Source organism: Myxine glutinosa, chromosome 14 (genome assembly GCF_964187855.1).
Source record: "Myxine glutinosa chromosome 14, kmMyxGlut1.1, whole genome shotgun sequence".
Lineage (NCBI taxonomy): Eukaryota > Metazoa > Chordata > Myxini > Myxiniformes > Myxinidae > Myxine > Myxine glutinosa.
The window spans coordinates 84,741,542-84,766,278 of NC_136274.1; the positions used below are offsets into that span (position 1 = coordinate 84,741,542).

The 24,737-nt window shown below is 43.8% G+C and overlaps 1 protein-coding gene across 1 annotated transcript in view; it reads left to right on the top strand.

Annotated features, from left to right (window-relative positions):
- LOC137439289 (cell adhesion molecule DSCAM) overlaps window positions 1-24,737 on the top strand; it is a 214,620-nt gene that overhangs the window by 98,439 nt on the left and 91,444 nt on the right. Inside the window, exons 5-10 of the mRNA XM_078768014.1 lie at window positions 9,902-10,549; window positions 10,672-10,992; window positions 11,309-11,487; window positions 11,667-11,760; window positions 12,197-12,345; window positions 14,192-14,321. Of these exons, the coding sequence (XP_078624140.1) occupies window positions 9,902-10,549; window positions 10,672-10,992; window positions 11,309-11,487; window positions 11,667-11,760; window positions 12,197-12,345; window positions 14,192-14,321 (1,521 nt within the window). The remainder of the gene's footprint in view (window positions 1-9,901; window positions 10,550-10,671; window positions 10,993-11,308; window positions 11,488-11,666; window positions 11,761-12,196; window positions 12,346-14,191; window positions 14,322-24,737) is intronic.

The following is a 24,737-nucleotide window of genomic DNA, read 5'->3' on the forward strand; positions in this document are numbered from 1 at the left end:
AATGTGTGTGTGGATATGAGATGATAATGTGTATGTGGATATAAGATGATAATGTGTGTGTGGATATGAGATGATAATGTGTATGTGGATATAGATGATAATGTGTGTGTGGATATGAGATGATAATGTGTATGTGGATATGAGATGATAATGTGTATGTGGATATAAGATGATAATGTGTGTGTGGATATGAGATGATAATGTGTATGTGGATATGAGATGATAATGTGTATGTGGATATGAGATGATAATGTGTGTGTAGATATGAGATGATAATGTGTGTGTGGATATGAGATGATAATGTGTGTGGATATGAGATGATAATGTGTATGTGGATATGAGATGATAATGTGTGTGTGGATATGAGATGATAATGTGTGTGTGGATATGAGATGATAATGTGTGTGTGGATATGAGATGATAATGTGTGTGTGGATATGAGATGATAATGTGTATGTGGATATGAGATGATAATGTGTATGTGGATATGAGATGATAATGTGTATGTGGATAGGAGATGATAATGTGTATGTGGATATGAGATGATAATGTGTGTGTGGATATGAGATGATAATGTGTATGTGGATATGAGATGATAATGTGTGTGTGGATATGAGATGATAATGTGTGTGTGGATATGAGATGATAATGTGTGTGTGGATATGAGATGATAATGTGTGTGTGGATATGAGATGATAATGTGTGTGTGGATATGAGATGATAATGTGTGTGTGGATATGAGATGATAATGTGTGTGTGGATATGAGATGATAATGTGTGTGTGGATATGAGATGATAATGTGTGTGTGGATAGGAGATGATAATGTGTGTGTGGATAGGAGATGATAATGTGTGTGTGGATATGAGATGATAATGTGTATGTGGATAGGAGATGATAATGTGTGTGTGGATAGGAGATGATAATGTGTGTGTGGATAGGAGATGATAATGTGTGTGTGGATATGAGATGATAATGTGTATGTGGATATGAGATGATAATGTGTGTGTGGATAGGAGATGATAATGTGTGTGTGGATATGAGATGATAATGTGTATGTGGATATGAGATGATAATGTGTGTGTGGATAGGAGATGATAATGTGTATGTGGATATGAGATGATAATGTGTGTGTGGATATGAGATGATAATGTGTGTGTGGATATGAGATGATAATGTGTGTGTGGATATGAGATGATAATGTGTGTGTAGATATGAGATGATAATGTGTATGTGGATATGAGATGATAATGTGTGTGTGGATAGGAGATGATAATGTGTGTGTGGATATGAGATGATAATGTGTGTGTGGATAGGAGATGATAATGTGTGTGTGGATATGAGATGATAATGTGTGTGTAGATATGAGATGATAATGTGTGTGGATATGAGATGATAATGTGTGTGTGGATATGAGATGATAATGTGTGTGTGGATATGAGATGATAATGTGTATGTGGATATGAGATGATAATGTGTGTGTGGATATGAGATGATAATGTGTATGTGGATATGAGATGATAATGTGTGTGTGGATATGAGATGATAATGTGTGTGTGGATATGAGATGATAATGTGTGTGTGGATATGAGATGATAATGTGTGTGTGGATAGGAGATGATAATGTGTGTGTGGATAGGAGATGATAGTCAGTGGTAATAGAAGCGATATAGAATAGGAATGGGGGATGACATGAGATGGTGATGACTCACCATTTGAAAGCAGTGGAGAGAACATGATTGGACAGACTCCCAGAGGCGATTCCACAGGTGAGGACCAAGGAGATAAAAGAGTGCAAATGAGCAGTTAAGTTGGATTTGTGGAGGGTAACAATGTTTCGGTTGCTCAATGAGTGAGTGTGACCGGGACGAGCTAATGAGGAGCAAATAGGACAGGTGGGGCAAGTCCAGAAATAAGGCAAATAAAAAGTCCGATTTTTGAAAACAGCAGTTTTTGAAGATCTGGACAGAGGAGTGGGATTGAAGAGAGTGAGGGAGTTTGTTCCAGAGGTTGGAGAAAGGAGGAATGAAGGAGTGAAGGTGAGCAGAGAGTCTTGATTTGGCAGTTCAACCATAAGAGGGTTGCAGGCAGATCTTGTGTGACCTGTAGGAATATTTGGGGGACAGAGCCCAGAGAGAGCTGGGGGGGGGGGGGGGCAAGGCCAGAGAGGAGTCGGTAGAAGACAGAAAGACCACCAACCTGCCTGCGGTGAGTGAGTGAAAGGCCCTCGGAGTTAGCTTCATCGCTGATTCGTCCTTTCAGAGCCTTTAGACCCAAAATACATATTAGACCGCGAACACCACAATGACCCTTTGAGACCCCAAGATCTGTCGACATTATATATCCCATTTGAACCCTTAATCCCCAAAGACCCTGTGGACCAAATTAAAACTCATAGTCCCTTAAAATCCCAATATACCCAGTTAGACCTTATTTTTACATTTTTATTTTAACTTTTTGAGATATCGTGCTATATATTGCTTTTGGTTCCATCACTCAATGATGAAAAATCACTTTGAAAATATCGGATCCAGTTCTTCACCAAAATTTAATCAATTCTTCCTTGTGAGACATACAACCTGTCCACAAAATTTCCTTTGAAATATCGTGCTCACATGACAGACAAACAGACAGACAAACAAACAGACAAATAAACAGACAAACAAACAGACAGATAGAGAAACAGATTTTAAAAATCGCTCATAGAGCAACACTTGGCAAAACAGAACAAAGCAGAATGGCACTCAATAGAGAATCCTTTTGACCTCACAAATAATTGGTTTGGTTTAAATCCTTTTCAATAATTGGTTTTCAGCTCTTTCACGAGCCTCGATTCAGTGTACAAAAAAAAAAAAAAAAAATTGGTGGTTGAATTCAGTTAGCTGATATGAAAATCCAATTCAAATTTCAAGTCAATCGGATGAAAATTTAGGCTTCTAGAAATTCCAAAAAAGTGGTTGACCTTTGGCCTATGTTGACCTTTTGGCCTACACCGATCTCAAAAATAGTTGGTGGTTGAATTCATCTTGCCGACATGTAAATCCTTTTCAAATTTCAAGTCAATCGGATGAAAATTGAGGATTTTAGAAATTTGAAATTGTTTTTGACCTTTTGACCTATGCTGATCTCAAAAATAGTTGGTGGTTGAATTCAGTTAGCCGATATGTAAATCCTTTTCAAATTTCAAGTCAATCGGATGAAAATTGAGGATTTTAGAGATTTGAAATGGTTGTTGACCTCTGGCCTATGTTGACCTCGTCACCTTTTGACCTAAAAAAAAAAAAAGAATCTGTCGGACTACCAACTCTACCGTTTGGTGAAGTTTTGTGAATGTCAGTTTAAAATTGTGACCTGTAGGCAAGTATAAGTGAGCAGACAGACAAACAAACACACAAACAAACACACACACAACACACACACACACACACACACACACACACACACACACACACACACACACACACACACACGAACACACACACACATACATACACACACACACACACAAACACACACACATACATACAAACAAACAAACACACACACCCACACATACACAAACACACACAAACACAACACACACACACACAAACATAAAAACACACATACAAACACACATACAAACACACGCACACACATATGTACACACAAACAAACACAACACACACACACACACACACACACACACACAAATAAACAAACACACACAAACACATACAAACACACATATAAACACACATACAAACACAAATACAAATACACAAACATACATACATACAAGCAAACACACACACACACACACACAAACACGCACACACACAAACAATACAAACACACAAACACACAAACATACAAACACGCAAACACACAAACACACAAACAAACAAACACACACACAAACACACACACAAACACACAAACAAACACACACACAAACACACAAACAAACCGGAATGATCAATATACGTACTTGTAAAATATTTTTTTGGCCAAGTAACAAGAAAACCGTTAGGCGGCAGCCTGACTCGTATGACGAAAATCGAGAGAACCTTCACCTGTGACCCTGATCTTTGTCCTGTAAAGTCAGAAAACATTGTCATCCTCACTTTTATCCTCCAGAATCCTCTGGTAAAGTTTGACGAAGATAGCTGAAAGTGTTCGAGTTATCTCACTCACAGACAAAAACGAGAAAGACCGACGTATGATGAAAAATGAAAAATTTCGTCAGAACAACAAAGATGTGCATAGCACGATACGTTGGAAATCCAAATAAACAATAGTTGCCATGGAAACAGCAATTTGGTGATTTGGGAAATTTGACCTACCAGCAACGGTACCTGCCCTATGGGCGGGGCTTCAATTGGGAAGCCGAAATGAAAAGGCAAAATATCAGAAATTGAAGGCAGAAATTTTTTATTTTAAACGATTCATATTCTAAACATCCTTCAAATCATATCAGGTCGAACAGAACTTTGAAATCTTCAGTGTAGGTCTCGAGCAGATTGATTGCAATTTTGCCCTCCTCACAGCAGAATCCAGGTCGTTCGTCATTCCAGCAGTGGGCCTTGCAGAAGGGGCACTTACGTCCTGTATCATACAGACTTGGCAGCTTGTGACCTTGCTGCTTTGCTGGATAGTCGGCTTCCTCAAAGTGCTGGACATCAAACACTGCTCCAATCCTCCTCTTTTGCGTTAGAGCCACTTTAAGCTGGACTTTCCTAGCGCTCTGGTGTGCAGCTGTGTTACGATCTTGTTCACCAGATCTGTATTCCTCGGACTGCCTCCGAGACTGGTGTGCAGCTGTGTCACGTACTTGTTCCTGCCTCCGATAGTCCTCGTCTAGGCGAGCCTTCTTTCTTGCAGCAGCTTCCTTGCACGTTTTCGTTAATGAGGCTTTCCGTTTGGGAGGCATTTTACCGGTTTATCTGAAACGGTACCCGCCCAGAAACACGTACCAGAGAAAACAAATCGTTTTGGCAATTGCCTCTCCAATATTGTACCCGTTTGTGACGTTTGTCACATTGTCTCCAGTACCCGTTTGTGACGATGTTTTCATTGTGACGAAAATATTCGAATTCGAATTTATTTATTCGTATTTATTCGAATTGCACGAATATGTGAATTGTGATTGTGTTTCATTGTGATGTTTGTGCGGCGACAGGCGGTGTGTACAAAGGTCAGGGACTTAATCAACGCGAGCTGATGACTCGCGCTTACTGGGAATTCCTCGTTCGTGGGACACTGTCTCAAGCTCCCGTCCCCATCACGGATGGGGCTCAGCGGTTTACCCGAGCCTGACGGCGAAGGGCAAGGGACACGCTGGCCCGTCCAGTGTAGCGCGCGTGCGGCCCCGGACATTGAAGGGCATTAAACGTTCATTAAACATTAAACGTTCATTAAAGGATTACGAAACGAAAAACATTACGAAATTACGTTCACACCGTCACGTCAAAAACTACCGTGAACACATACAGTCACGTGAAAAAGTAAGTACACCCCATGTAATGTTTTGACTTTTTCAATATATTTCAACATATTTCAACATACAGCTATTTGATCTTCATTTTAACAATATTTATCGATAAAGGTGATATAATATAACAAATATCATGAAACATTTACATTTTGTCGTCCATTGTATAATTTAAATAAACATAAATGCAAATTTCGCATGTGGAAAAAGTAAGTACACCCTTGGCTCTAATAGGTGGTATTGCCCCCTTTGGCAGAAACAACCTCAAGTAGGTGGTTCTTATAACTGTCTACCAGTTTCTGACATCGACTGGGAGAAATTTTTGCCCACTCCTCCATGCAGAATTCTTTCAGCTGTGCGGTGTTTGAGGGGTTTCTTGCGTGCACAGCTCGTTTCAAATCCCCCCACAACATCTCGATGGGATTTAGATCCGGGCTTTGACTTGGCTATTCCAGAACCCTCCATTTCTTACTTTTCAGCCATTCAATGGTGGATTTACTGGTATGTTTAGGGTCATTTTCATGTTGCAAGGTCCACCTTTGGTTGAGCTTCAACTTTCTGACAGATGGCCTCACATTATCCTCAAGCACCCTCTAGTACAATGAAGAATTCATAGTGGATTATATGATGGTGAGCTGCCCAGGCCCTGAGGCAGCAAAGCTGCCCCAAACCATAATATTTCCACAACCATGCTTTACAGTTGGTATCAGGTTCTGTGGTCAAATGCTGTCTTTGGTTTTCGCCAAACATGTCTTCTGGTACTGTGGCCAAATAGCTCTACCTTTGACGCATCTGTCCAGAGCACATTGTTCCAGAAGTGCTGGTCTTTCCCTAGATTTTCATTGGCAAACGTTACTCTTGCCCTGAAGTTCTTTCTGGACAGCAAAGGTTTCCTCCTGGCACACCTCCCATGTAGATCAAATTTGTGCAGCCTCTTTCTAATGGTAGACTCGTGCACTTTGACATCAACAGTGGCAAGAGCTGCCTGTCGGTCCCGTGATGACATTCTGGGGTTCTTAGAGACTTCTTTCAGCATCTTGCGGTCTGCTCTCGGGCTGAACTTGCTGGGGCGGCATGGCCTGAACAAGTTGGCAGTTGTTTGGAATCTTCTCCACTTGTAGATGATCTTCCGGACAGTCGAATGATTGATTTCAAATTGTTTGGAGATCTTTTTAAATCCCTTCCCAGACTCATAGGCATCTATAACCTTCTTTCTGAAGGCCTCAGAGAGCTCTTTTGATCTAGGCATGGTGATGCCGCACACTTCAACAAAGAGCAAACCAAACTAAATGTCTGAGGTTTAAATAAGACAGGTTCCTCCAAGATCCTCTCTGACGATGTTCTAATCATTTGCACCTGAGCTGGTGCACCTGATTCTAATTTTAGGTTTTTGAAGTAGTGATAAATGTAGGGGTGTACTTACTTTTTCCACATGCGAAATTTGCATATATGTTTATTTAAAAAATACAATGGACTACAAAATGTAAATGTTTCATGATATTTGTTATATTATATCACCTTTATCTATCAATATTGTTGAAATGAAGATCAAATAGCTGTATGTTGAAATATGTTGAAAGAGTCAAAACTTTACATGGGGTGTACTTACTTTTTCACGTGACTGTACATCGTCACAACATCATCACAATGAGAACATCGTCACAATGGACGTTATGCAAACGTGAATGTTATGCGGGAGTCCAAGCCTGAGAATACTGGAGACCAAAGCTGAAATTGGAAAAACGAAATAGCCTATTTTACTCCTTGAGATCCCAGGATTACCCACACAAAATATCGTTTCGATCGGTTGAGCCGTTTTTGCGGTACCTTCGAACAGACGGCAGACATTTGGGGAATTATAGTAAGATAAAGTGTTTAAGTGATGGAATGTTGTGCATAACAAATTCGGTTGATACATTTTTAAATTTTCCGCCTAATACGTGTTTTTTTTTTTAATGGCCAAATTTTTATTTCACATGGCCATATTCTTATTTTCGGAAAATAACTTTATAGCGGAGAAGGTCACCTGGACTTTGGGGTTATTGTGACCTTCCTTCCCTCCTTCCTCTCCCCCCACCCTGAGCCCCCACCCCCCAATAATCATGGCAGCCACTTGTGTTTGTGAATTAGCAGAAAAATAACATTTTGTATTTCTCAATGAAAACTGTTACCATTTATTGTATGCAAATTGACCATTTCCCACAGTTTTGTTTGTCAAAAACCTGACCTAAAAATAAATAATAATAATTAGATATAAAGGTTCTAAATGGTCGAAGATGGTCTATAGTGTCTTGAGGTTTAGGGGTCAGGTTTTAGGGTTCTAAAGGTTCTAATGTGATCATCGTGTTCTTGAGGGTCTTGGAGAACATGAGGGTCTATCAGGTCTAGGGGTATAATGGGGACCTACAGGGTTTATGGGGTTTTAGGGGTCTTAATGGTCGAAGGGTCCTAAAGGAGTCTTTAGGATATCTAGGGTCTTTAGAGGTCGAAAGGGCCTAATGGATTTATGGGGTCTAAGGATTCTAACAGTGTCTATATGGATTACAATGTGTTCGGTGTCTTAAGTGGATAAGGGTTCTAAGGGATCTCAATGGTCTTTGGGGTTCTTAGCAGTCTTGAAGGGTCTTAGGTGTCTAAAGGGTCAAGGTGTATAAGTGGTCTATAAAGTGAACAGATCTAAGTGGTCTAAGAGTGTCTAAAAGGTCTCAAGGGCCTGTCTAAAGGTGTAAAGGTGTTACGGATTCGGCCCTAATGATTGTTGTTATGATTATTGTTGTTGGTTCTAAGTATTCTGGTGATTGTGGTTGAACGGAAAGGGTTATTATAGTTAAAAGATTTAAAAGCGCTCCTGGTAAAAATGTGGCCGGAAATCCAGATCGTGACCGGAAGAGGTGGAGCGAGGAAGAAGAGGCGGTAGGAGATCGTGAACAGACGTTTTTGTTGAAGCTCCGGACCGAGCGGTCGACATACAGTGCGAGTGAACTTTGCGCCCTTGAAGGGAAGTTCGGGCGATAAGAGATATCGTCGGAGAGCGGTGGATCCTGTGTCGTCGGGTATCCTCATTGAGGTTCCGGAGTATCTTTGCCTCAAAGCCCGGGTTCGAGTGAAAGCCGTCCGCCATCTTCGCCACGCGAGCAACCTGCAGTGAACCGGTTTTTGTCGCGTCGGCTGGGCATTATTCCCCGGTGGTTTGCCCCGGTGGCTGTGCAAGAAAGGGCGCTTGAGAATTATACGGAGGCTCGCGGATTGAACCGCAAACGTGTACGTCGGAGCGCGTCTTCGTGAGGTTCCTTTCCACCGCTGTATTGCTGGGTGCTGAACCACGTGACCTCGGGGTCGCCTCGATCGCCTACGCCTCAATTTACTTTGATCAGGCCTTGATTCCCCGATCGCAGGAGCGCATCGACTCCGCCTTGTATGGGTCCAGAGACATTGGGACTTCGCCTTGGAGGGGTACAGAGACATTGGGGAGGTGCCGTGAGTTTGGGGTGAAGGGGCTTGATATGGTTACCATCGTAAGATTTGATAGTAGGGTTGATTGCCCCCATTGTTGTATGGCTCTTTTTGTGTGATTTATAATATATTATTGTTTGTTCATAACCTGGTGTGGTTGCATTATTGATTTGACTGTTTCATTTGCTGGTTCCATTGAGGGTTTCATTATTTGCTTGATTTCAACCAAGGATAACATATCTTTCTGCCGGGGACCCTCTCGGGGTTCGGAGGTCTACCGAGACCAGAGGTAAGTGGAGGACCCCGTAACAAAAGGCGACATAGGTTTCAACAGAAGTTACACATTGAAAGTGTCGAAAGCGTCGAAATGGTCTATCGGGTGTAAGGAATATAAAGGGGTCTAAAGGGTCTAAACAGAGTCTAGAGGTCTAAAAGGACTAAGGGGCATGGGATGTAAGTGGTCTAAAGGATGTAAAGGTCTCCCAGAGTCTAAGGGGTTTAAATAGTCTAAAAGGTCTAAAGTATCTAAGTATGGTCAATGGGTCGAATGGGTCAAGGATGCTAAGCAGTCTGAAGGGTGTAAACTTTGAAAGCGTCTAAGGGGGGTATAAAGGGTCTAAAAGATCTAAGTGGTGGAAGAGGTGCAAGTGTAAGGGGTCTTAAAGGTTATGTGAAAACATAATCTCCATCCACGTCTGGTGGTCGGGGTAAAAAGTGGTTTAGAGCTTACCACTGGTGTATTCAAACAGTAAGAGCTGTAGTTAAGGACAGCTCATTCACTAAGATGGGGTTATTTGTGTGAAAGACTGGTTGAAGTAGCTTTTTAAAGTTTTGACATTTCCAATGGAAATGGAATTTCCAATGTCCAATTTCCAGAGCAAGTCTCAATTTCTGTGTCCTGTGTGTACGTACGGACAATGCTCGAGGAGACATTTTGAAATACAATTATGATGTGTTGCTGTCATCCCTTTGCGCAGTTCCGATCCATGTGTCCGTGAGTCCACGGCGCCTCTCCCTTGCCCTCGGGGTCTCTGCCACGGTGAAGTGCCAGGTCCACGGCGGATCTGGTGACGTCACCATAACATGGCTGCACAACGGACGCCCTCTCGGGATCAGGAACCCGGCTACGGCTGGAACTGCAACACGAGCCTTTTCCATCGCCGAGTCCGAAACCGGACCCGAGGCCGGGGTCGTGACTGGAACGATGCCCGAGAAAGAGACCGAGACTGGAGCCAAAGCCGAGACTAGAACTGGGACCGACAGCGAGACCAGCTCTAGCGTCGTGGATAAAACTCGGGTTGGTGTTCAGGATGGAGATGCCGAAGAAAGCCACGATGGAACAGATGCCAATAAACTAGGCATATCTAACAACAATTCTGGAGACAAGCGAACTGGGTCCAAGTTTAAGGTCCCGGACGATGGAACTGTGAGCTTTGGAAGAGCTGTAGGAGACAGCCTGGTGGAAGTGCAGGGAGAAGGGACAAGCTCTGTCGTTGTGAGTGGAGCTGGTGGTGAAATCTTGGTGGTTCAGGGAGCTGCACGTGACGATGGAGGAATGTATCAATGTGTGGCCACAGATGCGCTAGGTGACCAAGCTCAGCACTATTCGACCATCATTTTAGAGGGTGAGATGCATTCATTTTTGCATACCTGTGTTTTTCTTTCTCTCTGTTTTTGTTCAAATTTGCTTCCATCTTTGTCTGGATGGATTTGCTACAAACAACTCCTACTTTGTTCCACTCACCAGACGGACGACCTCGTATTCTTGCCTCGTTCAGCGAGCGTGTTCTGCATCCAGGAGACTCTTTTTCCCTATTATGTTCCGCACGTGCATCTCCTCGACCTTCGATCGATTGGACCTTGGATGGAGATCCAGCCATATCTCCTCGAGCTCCAAACCGCCGTGGGGGCACCGTAGAGGGTCCGTACGAGACCGCGGAAGCCTCTCAGGTCTTTACAAGCTTTGTGAATGTGACGTCGGCGAGGGTTGAAGACGGAGGCATGTACCGGTGCATGGCTGAGAACTCGGCTGGACAGGCCACGTACCAGTCACGCGTAAACGTAAGAGGTGCTTAGCCCCAACTCACTCACTCGCCCCTCACTTCCTCTTTACTCCTTCGGCACTTTAACTATTAATCACTTTTCACCATACTCCACTACAGGACACCGAGCACATTCACCTTCACTCACCCGACTATGTATGCCATCTCTCATCTCGAACAGGTGTATCACTCCTCCAGGCCTGTTTGGCCACCTGGATGTTTTAGTCCTGTGTTGTTGGCTTGCGGTTGTTTTGACAGGTGATCCCCGAAGTACCAATTGCAAATCTCTGTCAAAGTTTTCACACCACCTCTACTTCTCACTCTCCACAACATTCCCACCAGGCCCACCAAAAATTAGGCCCATGACAAATGTCACGGCAACCGCTGGACGTGACGCATTTCTGCACTGTCGCGTCATCGGTTACCCCATCTACTGGGTACGTTGGCTCAAGGCTGGGACTCCAATACCGTACAACCACCGCCAAGCTGTCTTCAACAATGGAACGTTACGTCTGCACCATGTACGCACTTATCTTGTCCGTGTCATTTTCTAATGTTCCTTTTTGTGCGTATCGAATTCTCAGTTCTAGTAACAACCTCCGCTTCTCCTCCCAAACAAACCAAAGTTCACATTTTTCAATCGGTCCATTTGCCTCGTGCATGTACATTGTACATCTTTGTATTTGTTGTACATGTGCAGGTACAGCGAGGAATGGACGATGGAGAATACACATGCCATGTGCTGGAGCAGCCTGGCGCCACCCTGAGTCGTAGCCTGACACTCACTGTGAGGGGTAACTTGCAATCCATCTCCAGACAACATGACCCTTGCCCGATTATCAACATCATCATTTATACCCCCTTCATCTTTTTTCTTTTCTTTTTTTTTAGCGTGGGGAGGAAAGACGTCCCAGACGTTGGGATTCCAAGTCGATTCTTTATTAAACCACAACAAGAAAACCCCTCTAACCCCATTTTCAGGAAACGCCGTAACGGAAAATCCCTCGTGAAAGCAAAGATAAAGCGGATTCACATATTATGAGAGCAAAGGCAAAATGATGATGCCGCTACACTTTACACTTTCTCTCCGATTCCACCATGTTCATTTCCTTTCCCCTCACTCTCTTCCTCCCTCTTCCACTCAACCTGCCTCCATTGCCTAATTCCTTCCTTATATTAGATTTGTTGTTGTTGGAAGGAAAGTTTCATTGATGTGTTCATGTTCCACAGAGCCTCCACTTATCCAGCCATTTGAGTTCCCTCTGGTAACGATGGGCCAGCGAGTCTATGTTCCTTGTGTCGTCGTCTCTGGTGACGCACCAATCACGATAACCTGGCAGAAAGATGGGCAGCCAATCCCCGACAATCTGGGAACTCAGGTCCAAATACATTTTTGGTGTTGTTCACACTGAATCTACCTGCTTTGTCCTTGTATTAACTTATATCATCCTTCTACACCCTCTCTCTCTCTCTCTCTCTCTCTCTCTCTCACTCACTCTCACTCTCACTCTCACTCTCACTCTCACTCTCCAACTCTCACTCTCCAACTCTCACTCTCCAACTCTCACTCTCCAACTCTCTCTCTCCAACTCTCTCTCCAACTCTCTCTCCAACTCTCTCTCCAACTCTCTCTCCAACTCTCTCTACCCTGCTACCCTCTATACCCTGCTACCCTCTCTACCCTGCTACCCTCTCTACCCTGCTACCCTCTCTACCCTGCTACCCTCTCTACCCTGCGACCCTCTCTACCCTGCTACCCTCTCTACCCTGCTACCCTCTCTACCCTGCGACCCTCACTACCCTGCTACCCTCTCTACCCTGCTACCCTTCTACCCTGCTACCCTTTGTACCCTGCTACCCTCTCTACCCTGCTACCCTCTCTACCCTGCTACCCTCTCTACCCTGCTACCCTCCCTACCCTCTCTACCCTCGCTACCCTCTCTATCCCGCTACCCTCTCTACCCCGCTACCCTCTCTACTCCGCTACCCTCTCTACTCCACTACCCTCTCTACTCCGCTACCCTCTCTACTCCGCTACCCTCTCTACTCCGCTACCCTCTCTACTCCGCTGCCCTCTCTACTCCGCTACCCTCTCTACTCCGCTACCCTCTCTACTCCTCTTCCCTCTCTACTCCGCTACCCTCTCTACTCCTCTTCCCTCTCTACTCCGCTACCCTCTCTACTCCGCTACCCTCTCTACTCCTCTTCTCTCTCTACCCTGCTACCCTCTCTACTCCTCTTCCCTCGCTACTCCTCTTCCCTCTCTACTCCTCTTCCCTCGCTACCCTCTCTACCCCTCTTCTCACCTTCTTCCTTTGGCCCCTTCTCCCTCACTCTGTCTCTCTGTCATTCTCCCCATCTTTGCCCTCTTTTTCCTCTTTGCCACTCTCCATCCCTAACTCCTTTCTCCAAGAAACCTATCATCATTTTGTTCACCTTCACCCTTCGTTTTGTAGCCCTTATCAAAGCCTGTTAGTTTTTTTTCATAGAGTGTAGCCTGCACTGAATGTGAGAGCTGAGTGTGTCTGAGCATGCACGTGTGCTCTGCTGATTTTGGGTGGTTGTTTCAGTCTTTATCGAATGCTGACTATCCCCATGCTTTTTGAAAAAAGACTGGGGGGAGGTGGGGGGGGGGGGGGATATTGAGATCAGCTCCGTCCGTCCGTCACGCTATCTCCTCCTAAACAGTTGTGTGGAAATTCACCAAACTTGGTAGTTATGACCACCACATGGCAACAGTGCAGTGCCATTTTGGCCTCCTGGGGCAGGGTGAAAAGGTCCAATACCAAAGAATGCAGTCATGGGCACATTTTAAAACATTTTAAATGAAACTTTGTTCATGCAATCAACATTGAGGGATGCATGAAACACGTAATGATTCTTTGATTTGAACCCGGTTCATGCCTCAGGGTGGGGACCACGGGTCACAGATGTCAAAACGGGAGGAGGGGCGGGGGAACGTAACTCTCAATTTGATATTGGGTCATGTTCCTGGTGGAACGTTTTGCCATCTTTCAACTTTGCTTTCTGTGGGAAGCGTGGGAATTTGGGATGGAGTGCCATCAACTTTGCTGTAGTTGTATCTGTGAGTGCTGGGTGCAGCTCTGAGTGTGTGTAAGAGTGTGTGTTGGTGCAGGGGTACAACGTGAATGCTCGTGACCATTCTTGGATAAAATGGCTTTTGATTTTCCATTTTCTGATGAACTGTACTGTTGTGATTCCCAGGTGGAACGAAACCAGTTCATCAGTTCCCTTTTGGTTCCCAGTGTCTCTCCTCGGCATGACGGAAACTATACCTGCCTCGCTCGGAATGATGCAGCGACGGTCTCCCATGGCAGCCGCCTAGCCGTGCGGGGTAATGTACGGAGACCGTTTGCACCGAGCGTAATGATAACCTCCTAGCTAGTTCACACCCTCCCAATAACATTAATAACATGAAGTAAACTTGCATGTAAATAATTCAGTGTATTTGCGTGCGTGTATCCGTGTGCGTGTATAGCCATGTACTGTACATGCACCTTTGTGTGTGTGTGTGTGTGTGTGTGTGTGTGTGTGTGTGTGTGTGTGTGTGTGTGTGTGTGTGTTTACAGTGTGTGTGTGTGTGTGTGTGTGTGTGTGTGTGTGTGTGTGTGTGTGTGTGTGTGTGTGTGTGTGTGTGTGTGTGTGTGTGTGTGTGTGTGTGTGTGTTTACAGTGTCCTCTGTAAGTATTGGAACAGTGAAGTCAAATTTGTTATTATCGTTATATACTCAATAAATTTGGATTTGAGATCAAAATATGACGACGAGGAAACAGGAAAGAAGGACAGCTTTTATTTCCTGGTATTTCTATGTATTTATGTTTTACCATTGTAGAGCAACAACACTTTTATGTTCAGTCTCCCCATTTTATATAAGCATAAGTATTGACACAGATGAACTTAAAGTAAATTAAAGTATTATAATAGTTTGTATTTGGTTGCGTGGCCCTTGTATGTAATAACTGTATCGAGCATGTGACCCGTCGACATCACCGAACTCTTCATATCTTCCTTTGAGATGCTTTGCCAGGTCTTTACTGCAGCCATTTTCAGTTGTTGTTTGTTTTGGGGGGTTTCTGACTTTAGTTTCCTCTTCAGCAAGTAAAATGCTCCATTTGATTTAAAGTAGTACACCTGTTCCCCACGGGAGCGGCTGGAAGGGCCATTACTCTCTGGGGTATAGAGATTACAGTAGATCTAGATTCGGGCCTCGAGAACATAGGGGGCGTGTTCATTTTCCATCTTGATTGTAGAGAGCTCGCCAAGTGGTTTAAGCGTTCAAACGCACTCCATTCAAAACCGTTGATAAGGAACAGCTGGCTTGGCAAGCGCTAGCCATCTGCTTGGTAACTAAACATACCCCGGGGTTTCTCCTTTCAGTTTAGTGTGGAACAGCAGTAACGACTGTTTCAAGAGGTAATCATACGTGTTTGTGGTTTATATTTTTACATATGGAAGGGAGTTCTCCCACAAAAACGGCACGACAAGCTATTTATAAACGTTAATACGGCGTTTGATTGAGGAAAACCCCTTGGGATATTACTAGTATTTATATTGTTTTCCAATAACATTAATATTATGCCATTATATTTAGTGGTGTTTGTATGTTTGTTATTAGAAGTGGCCTTGGAAAAACGACACGATAAAGCTAGCTTAACACGGATATACACCTCAACACACAACCCCATTGGTGGAGAAAATCCCCTTGGGGAGGGGGCAAATGAATTCACTACAACTTTCATCATGTAACCCTTAGTCCTCCTGTTAAGTTTGGTTGAGATTGGATAAGTAACGACCGAATGTATCGTGGTCAAAAATTTGGCAGACAGACAGACAGACACCAACTTGAGTATTTTAGTATGATCATGATCAGGAGATGGACTTGTCCAGTGTAAAACCTTCCACTTTTTTCACACTGATGAACTTTTTTGTTGCGTTGGCAGTGTGCGTTTTGGGTCATTGTCATGGGCGGCACTTCACTGGTGAAGTGCCGCCCAATGCATTTGGACACATTTTCTTGTACATAAGCAGACAAAATGTTTGTGTACACTTCCGAATTCATTCTGCTGCCGCCATCATTAGTTACTAGGGCATGCCCGTACTATATATATATCTAAAATTATATCCCCCCCTCCTCTATTTACATGAAATGGTTTGGTCCATTCGCAAAGCCAAAGCGAACGGCTTGCGAGTACGGTGACAATCCCCCCCCTCTATTTACATGAAATGGTTTGGTCCAAAGCGAACGGCTTGCGAGTACGGTGACAATCCCCCCCCCTCTATTTACATGAAATGGTTTGGTCCAAAGCGAACGGCTTGCGAGTACGGTGACAATCCCCCCCCCTCTATTTACATGAAATGGTTTGGTCCAAAGCGAACGGCTTGCGGAGTTTGGTAAAGAAATCGCCATAGCGTGCACAAACGCGCAGGAAAGCGAAAGAATCGCAAATTAGTTTTAATTAGTTTTAAAACATAGTTTAACGCCAACATAGTTTGCCAACGTGAAATAAATGAATACGCTCTCAAATGTGCCGTCCGAGGCAGAGTCTGTTCGCCACGTTCGGCACACGTGATAGCTCGCTGCTCTCTGATTGGTTGAATCGTTTTTTGGACATAGCTCGCTAACTACTTGTCCGATTAATATGAAACCTTGAAAAGGCACATCCTCGGGTCCCCAGCAATATACCTGGCAAGTTTCAAGTATATCGGACCCGTGGTTGTCGAGAAACAGCGGTCACAGACAGACACACAGAGATTACTGGCATTATAGATAGACTAGGGCATGCCCGTACGTGGGTGCAATGCCCGTACGTGGGTACGTGGGTACGTGGGTGCGAGTACGGTGACAATCCCCCCCCCCCCCCTCTATTTACATGAAATGGTTTGGTCCATGAAATGGTTTGGTCCATTCGCAACGCCAAAGCGAACGGCGAACGGCTTGCGAGTACGGTGACAATCCCCCCCCCCTCTATTTACATGAAATGGTTTGGTCCATTCGCAACGACCACAGAACCCACCCCCTCTATTTACATGAAATGGTTTGGTCCATTCGCAACGCCAAAGCGAACGGCGAACGGCTAAATCGCCATAGCTCGGTAACTACTTGTCCGATTAATTTCAAACCTTGAAAAGGCACATCCTCGGGTCCCCAGCAATATACCTGGCAAGTTTCAAGTATATCGGACCCGTGGTTGTCGAGAAACAGCGGTCACAGACATACAAACATACAAACATACAAACAAACAAACATACACACAGAGATTAGTGGAATTATAGATAGATATCTAAAATTATATCCCCCCCCTCTATTTACATGAAATGGTTTGGTCCAAAGCGAACGGCCTGCGAGTACGGTGACAATCCCCCCCCCCCCTCTATTTACATGAAATGGTTTGGTCCAAAGCGAACGGCTTGCAGGTACGGTGACAATCCCCCCCCTCTATTTACATGAAATGGTTTGGTCCAAAGCGAACGGCTTGCGAGTACGGTGACAATCCCCCCCCTCTATTTACATGCAATGGTTTGGTCCAAAGCGAACGGCTTGCGGAGTTTGGTAAAGAAATCGCCATAGCTCGGTAACTACTTGTCCGATTAATATGAAACCTTGAAAAGGCACATCCTCGGGTCCCCAGCAATATACCTGGCAAGTTTCAAGTATATCGGACCCGTGGTTGTCAAGAAACAGCGGTCACAGACAAACACACAGACACACACACAGACACACAGAGATTACTGGAATTATAGATAGATATCATCAACTATATGATATTCATAGAATAGTTACCCCATGCAGTCGACTTGGTGCGAGCCAACTCTTCTGTTTTTTTTAAGGGGTTTTTTTTCTTTGATACTATTTGGCTGCCAGATCACATGACCGATGACGTCATAAATTTACATTCTCCAATATAATTGCATGGATCACACTCAAGAAATTTCAATCTCATAGGACTAAACGGTTTACTTGTCGAATTATGACATCATAATGAAGGCACCAATGACATCATTTTCAACAAAACTTATTCCCCATGTGGAGTTCTTTACAATGAGCCACGCTTCAATATTTTTCACGGAGCGGTTTCAGAGATATACAGGTCCAAAGGTTTTCGATTTTTCCAAGATGACGCCCGTAACATGTGACATATGAAGTCATAATTATTAAGAAAAATTCTACACAAGTGGACGCATACTATGGTGAAAAATTTGTGTCAATCGGACAAATGTTGCCGAGAAAATGTATTTTTAAAATGCAGACACGTACGTTTGACATATGTACTTAAATACATCTGCAACCGATCACTTATCCCCACTTTTCGCTTCGCGAGCGCAGAGTAGTAAAGATGAGTGAGACAGTTTCAGAGGCAGCCATGCAACCCCAAGCCATGACACTACCTCCACCATGTTTTACAGATGAGGTAGTATGCTTTGGATCAAGTGCAGTTCCTTACTTTCTTCATATTTTCGCCTTTCCAACGTTTTGATAAAGGTTTATCTTGGTCTCATCCATAAAACTTTATTCTAGAACTCTACTGGCTCACCTCTGAAGTTCTTGTCAAATTCTAATCTGGCCTTTTTATTTTTGGTGCTGATGAGAGGTTTGCATCTTGTGGTGTAGGCTTTGTAATTCTGCTGTCAAAGTCTTCTGTGAATAGTAGATTGTGATACTTTCAGCCCTGTACTCTGGAGGTTGTGGGTGATGTCACTGACAGTTGTTTAGGCTTCTTCTTGACAGCTCTAATGATTTTTCTGGCATCACCTGCAGTTGTTTTCCTTGGTCGACCTCACCGTTGTCTATTGCTAAATACACTAGTGGTTTCTTTTTCAAGATGTTCCAAATTGTTGTATTTGCTCTGCTCAATTTTTGGGCAGTTCTAATTTAATTATTCTGTTCTTTCAGCTTCCAAATTGCTTGCTTTTCTTTCCTAGACAGTTCTCTGGTCTTCATGTTGGTTTATGTCAACTGAATCCAAAGGGAAAAGCAATTGCTAAAACCAAGACTCGACATTTACAGCTCTTTTAGGTGTGAACAATCAGTGCAACAAGAAACACCTGTCAGTCATTTGTTCCAATAATTACGCTTACCTAAAATTGGGAGACTGAACATTAAAAGTATTATTGTTTTACAATGATAAAACATATTGTTACGTGTATGGGGGTAGGTAACGAAATACCTTAGTCCAGATAGAATTGTGTAGGTTTAGAATGCTCCGATGATGCAAATAAGAAGAAGAAGCCCACCTTCATGTAACTAAGTAGGGTAACCCATTAGGCCGAATGTCCGTGTAAGCGTTTGTGTGTCTCCATACAAGGGGTGGAGCTATGCTAATTAGGTAGGGCTTAAGAATAATCCCCAGTGTGTAATTGCCCTTGTCATTTTTCCCTTTGTTCTCATGACACTCACTCGGCCAGCCATGCAATCGGCACATAATTACAACTACCATAATCGCCGACAGTACCCAGACATTACGACCCTGCCCAGCCGAACATTCTCGATGGGCGTCAAGAATGGCCGTGAGGTAATGCTCTGAATGAGGATTGGTTGAGGAGCGAGGGGGTGCTTGAATCGCACGTGGCGATTGGAGTATGCGTGACGTCAGAGGGAACCTTCGAGAACGGAGGAAGAAAAAGCGAATGTCCCACCATTTTCTCTCTCTCTGGTGCTGGCTGCGTGGCGGACGGTCGCATATTGCTCTCCCTCTGGCGGTTGCATTTTCCTGGCTCATGTGCGCTTGGTGCACTTGTGAAAGAAAAGGCTGGGCAAGAGCGGTTCGGGGTAGAGTCTGTATCGTGAGGGGAGCTTTGTGGAGCGTGGAACCACTGGGGGAGGATGGGTTGCCGCCGCTTCACGGCTCAGGGTGCCGTGTGGCGATTCGCGCCATCTTGTGCGCTCCCTCGTACAGACGTGCGGGACCATCCACGCTTGTCCTCGTTGGAGCAGGCTGAGTATCGGCCACCTCACCACACCAATCTCTTTTATTTTATTTCTCCCTGTGTCTGTATATGAGTCCGTATGGAGGGTCCCTCATTTAGGAATTTTAGTTTATCATGCATTCATTTTTATTGCCTGCATTATTTTCATTAAACCCATTATTTATTGCATTTCTTTGTCATGCCTGTGTTGTACGTTTATTTGTCCGTGGGTTCGGATAAACCCCCGTCACGTCCATCCGTGCAGGTAAGGAGCTCGGTATCCCTCCCGCGCGACCTAAAGAGATAACACCGCCATATTTTGGGGTATACGCCTCGGAGTTAAAGCTTGTTTTGGCCATCCATCACCCTGAGGTCTTCACTGCAGGGTAGACGCGACAATATATACATATAAATACCAAGAAATAAAAGCTGTCCTGTATTCTTGCCTCATGTTGATCCTTTGATCTCAAATCAAAATTTCTTGAGTATATAGCAATAATAACACATTTGACTTCACTGTTCCAATACTAATGGAGGGCACTGTGTGTGAAAACTTGATTATGTGTACGTATGTGTATATATCCAGATCTTGACCTATCAGTGGTATAAAAATGAAAACTGTTCAGCCTGGCAGAGGTATGCTCTCTATCTCGTACCATTCTCGTTGTGTGTGTGTGTGTGTGTGTGTGTGTGTGTGTGTGTGTGTGTGTGTGTATGCATTTATATGTACTAGGGCATGCCCGTACTATATATATATCTAAAATTATATCCCCCCCCTCTATTTACATGAAATGGTTTGGTCCATTCGCAAAGCCAAAGCGAACGGCTTGCGAGTACGGTGACAATCCCCCCCCCCTCTATTTACATGAAATGGTTTGGTCCAAAGCGAACGGCTTGCGAGTACGGTGACAATCCCCCCCCTCTATTTACATGAAATGGTTTGGTCCAAAGCGAACGGCTTGCGAGTACGGTGACAATCCCCCCCCTCTATTTACATGAAATGGTTTGGTCCAAAGCGAACGGCTTGCGGAGTTTGGTAAAGAAATCGCCATAGCGTGCACAAACGCGCAGGAAAGCGAAAGAATCGCAAATTAGTTTTAATTAGTTTTAAAACATAGTTTAACGCCAACATAGTTTGCCAACGTGAAATAAATGAATACGCTCTCAAATGTGCCGTCCGAGGCAGAGTCTGTTCGCCACGTTCGGCACACGTGATAGCTCGCTGCTCTCTGATTGGTTGAATCGTTTTTTGGACATAGCTCGCTAACTACTTGTCCGATTAATATGAAACCTTGAAAAGGCACATCCTCGGGTCCCCAGCAATATACCTGGCAAGTTTCAAGTATATCGGACCCGTGGTTGTCGAGAAACAGCGGTCACAGACAGACACACAGAGATTACTGGCATTATAGATAGAATAGATGTATGCATATATATATATATAATATTTAATCAGTGCTCCATCCTATGACCGAACGCTGTGACGTCATCGCCACAACGTCTGCACTGTCTGCGAATCTCTGAAAGAGCCATCCCGCAGTGACAAATCATTAAGATGTTATTTCAGATACTGTCACAAGTGCATGGAAAAAATCAGTTACCGACCTGGTTTCGCCCTTATCGGTGCATCATCAGGGCAACGAAGCGAGCCAACACGGGTGGGAAGCCAAAATCAAACAAGCAATGCGGAAAACGGTCCATGCTAAATCATGGAACCAATAAATTCCACATTCCTGTGCCACCTTCAATCGAACATCAGGCATTGACAGAAGGTTCGTGAAGGACTTGGGCAAAAAATGTACCCCATCTGAATGGTTCTATCCCTAGTCAATGGCGAATCTGTGAATGTCACGGTTAGAAAGTAGAAACCCTCACGTCATTTCCTCATTCATTTCAACTGAATATCTCCATTTTCATTCCAAACAGCATCATTCCAATCATACATTAATACCATAACAAAATACTGTGTTAAATCATGATTGTATTGAGATATTATCAAACCAGCTCATTGTCGTCATCTGCTCACTTCCGGATTTGGGAGCAGGTTCGCATCGAGTCAATTTCAAAAGCATAATTTTATTGAGGAACTAATGAAAGTTCCTACTGACATTACATCATTCGCTGGGACCCCAAAACATTGCACAGAAGGTTTGGCGGGGCTAGCCGCAAAACTGAGGGAGTAGTTTGGGGATGGATGGATGGACGGACAGACAGACAGACACTCCTGTTTTATAATATAGATTGTACTTTCAGAAAGTATTCACACCCCTTGACCTTTTTCATATTTTGTTGTTACAGTCTGAATTTAAAATGGATTAAATGGAGATTCGTTGTCACTGATCTACACTATATACCCCATAATGTCAATGTGGAATATTTTTTTTAGAAATGTTTACAAAATAATTAAAAATGGAAAGCTGAAATGTATTGAGTCAACAAGTATTCAACCCGTTTTGCTATTACATTCCAAATTGAGCTCAGGTGCATCCAATTTCCTTTGATCATCCTTGAGATGTCTCCAGTCTCCAGTGAGAGATGAGTACCAGTTCACTGGTAATTCCCTGTTTGTCGTAAAAAGGCGACAAAAAGGGTTGGCGGCAGGAAGGGCATCCGGCCGTAAAACATTGCTTCAAAAAGGGGACCAAAAAAAACAACAACAACAACCACGGTCCCCGAAAAAGGTCAACCCCTGCTTGCAGGGAAAAATGGCCTCTAAAGGTGGTTTTTTTTTTATCCTTGAGATGTCTCTACAACTTCATTGGAGTCCACCTGTGGCCAATTCAATTGATTGGACATGATTTAGAAAGAAACACACCTTTCTACAGTTGACAGTGCATGTCAGAGCAGAAACTCCTCCATGAAGTCCAAGGAATTGTCCGTAGAACTCCGAGTACTGAGCGACATAGATCTGGGGAAGGGTATAAAATAATTTCTAGAGTATTTAAGGTTCCCAAGAGCACAGCAAGCTCCATCATTAGGAAATAGAAAGAATGTGGAGCTACCCAGACTCTTCCTGGACCTGGCTGTCCGACCAAACTGAACAACCGGGGAAGAAGCACTTTGGTCAGGGAGGTGATGAAGAACCCAATGACCATTCTGACAGAAATACAGAGTTCCTTGGCTGAGATGGGAGAACCTGCCAGAAGGATAACAGTCTTTGCAGCACATCACAAATCTAGGCTTTATGGGAGAGTGGCCAGATGGAAGCCACTCCTGAGGAAAGGCACATGACAGCACACCTGGAGTTTGCAAAAAGGCACATGAAGGACTGCGATTATGAGGCAAAAGATTCTGTGGTCTGACGACATGGAAATTGGACTCTTTGGCCTGAATATAACCGCTACATGTGCCGAGAACTGAGCACAGCTCATCACCCACATAACACGATCCCTAACATGAAGCATGGTGGTGGCAGCATCATGCTATGGGGATGCTTTTCAGCGGCAGGGACTGGGAGACTTGTAAGGATAGCGGGAACAATGAATGGAGCCAAATACAATGAAATCCTTGAGAACCTGCTTCAGAGTGCAAAAGACCTTGTACTGTGGCGAAGATTTAAGTTCCAACAGGACAATGACCGTAAGCATAGAGCCAAAGCAACACTGGAATGGCTTCAGAACAAGAATGTGAAAGTCTTTGAGTGACCCAGCCAAAAGCCCAGACTTGAATCCCATTGGGAATCTGTAGAAAGATTTGAAGATTGCTGTTCACTGACGCCCTCCATCCAATTTAACAGAGCCTGAACAAATTTGCAAGGAAGAATGGGAAAAACTCCCCAAATCCAGATGTGCAAAGCTGATACAGACATACCCAAGCAGACTCAAAGCTGTAATCGCTTATGGAAATTAGATATTTCTGTGTTTCATTTTGAATAAATTTGTAAAAAGTTCTAAAAATACATTTTCACTTTGACATCATGGGGTATTTTGTGTGGATCAGTGAAAACGAATCTCAATTTAATCCATTTTAAATTCAGGCTGTAACAACAAAATGTGAAAAAGGTCAATGGGTGTGAATACTTTCTTAAGGCACTGTATGTCTATGTGTGTGTGTGTGTATGTGTATGTGTGTGTGTAATTGTGTGTGTGTGTGTGTGTGTGTGTGTGTGTGTGTGTGTGTGAGAGCGCGCGCGCGTGCGTATATGTGTGTTTGCAGAAAGGAGGGAGTTATCCATGGAATTGTACAAGTGTTGTGAATAGCACAACCTTTAACTATGGAATGAAAAGCATAAAGAAACCCGTGTCGGTTTGGTTGTGTTGTGGTTCAAAACCCAAAACATAAGCCTGGCCCCAACATATGTGGTTAGACAGGAAAGTCATTTCAGGCCTTTTCTGTATTTGTAAAGAAGTGTTTTTGATATTTCAAAGCTTCGAGATGAGACATTGTTATTCTCAGTTCAAAACACATTGCAGGAGCTTCTGATCGACTGGGTGATAATTAATTGATGAACACATTTGTTTTATTTTAACAGTATAACTCAGGGATACCAGATATTCAAAAGAACATCGCATGGAAATGTTGGTGACTTTCACACTTCTTCCTTCATTTGTTGAAAGTTACTGATGTCGGATAACTTCTGTTGAAACGTCTGCATTCATGGCAGCGGAGAAACAAGTTTTGTGCTGAAGTGTTTCAGAAGACGTGACTTATTTCATCGTGGATGGTCTGTTGGTTTGAACTGCTGTGACATTTGGATTTTGTAGGGACATAGACATAGACATTACCCTGGTGTTGGGCTAGCGGCTAGGGTGCCGGCTTAGGATCCTAGGATCCTGGGTTCGAATCCCGGTCGATCGCTGAATTAACGCCAGGGGGGTTGACTCAGCCTGTCATCCTTCCGAGGTCG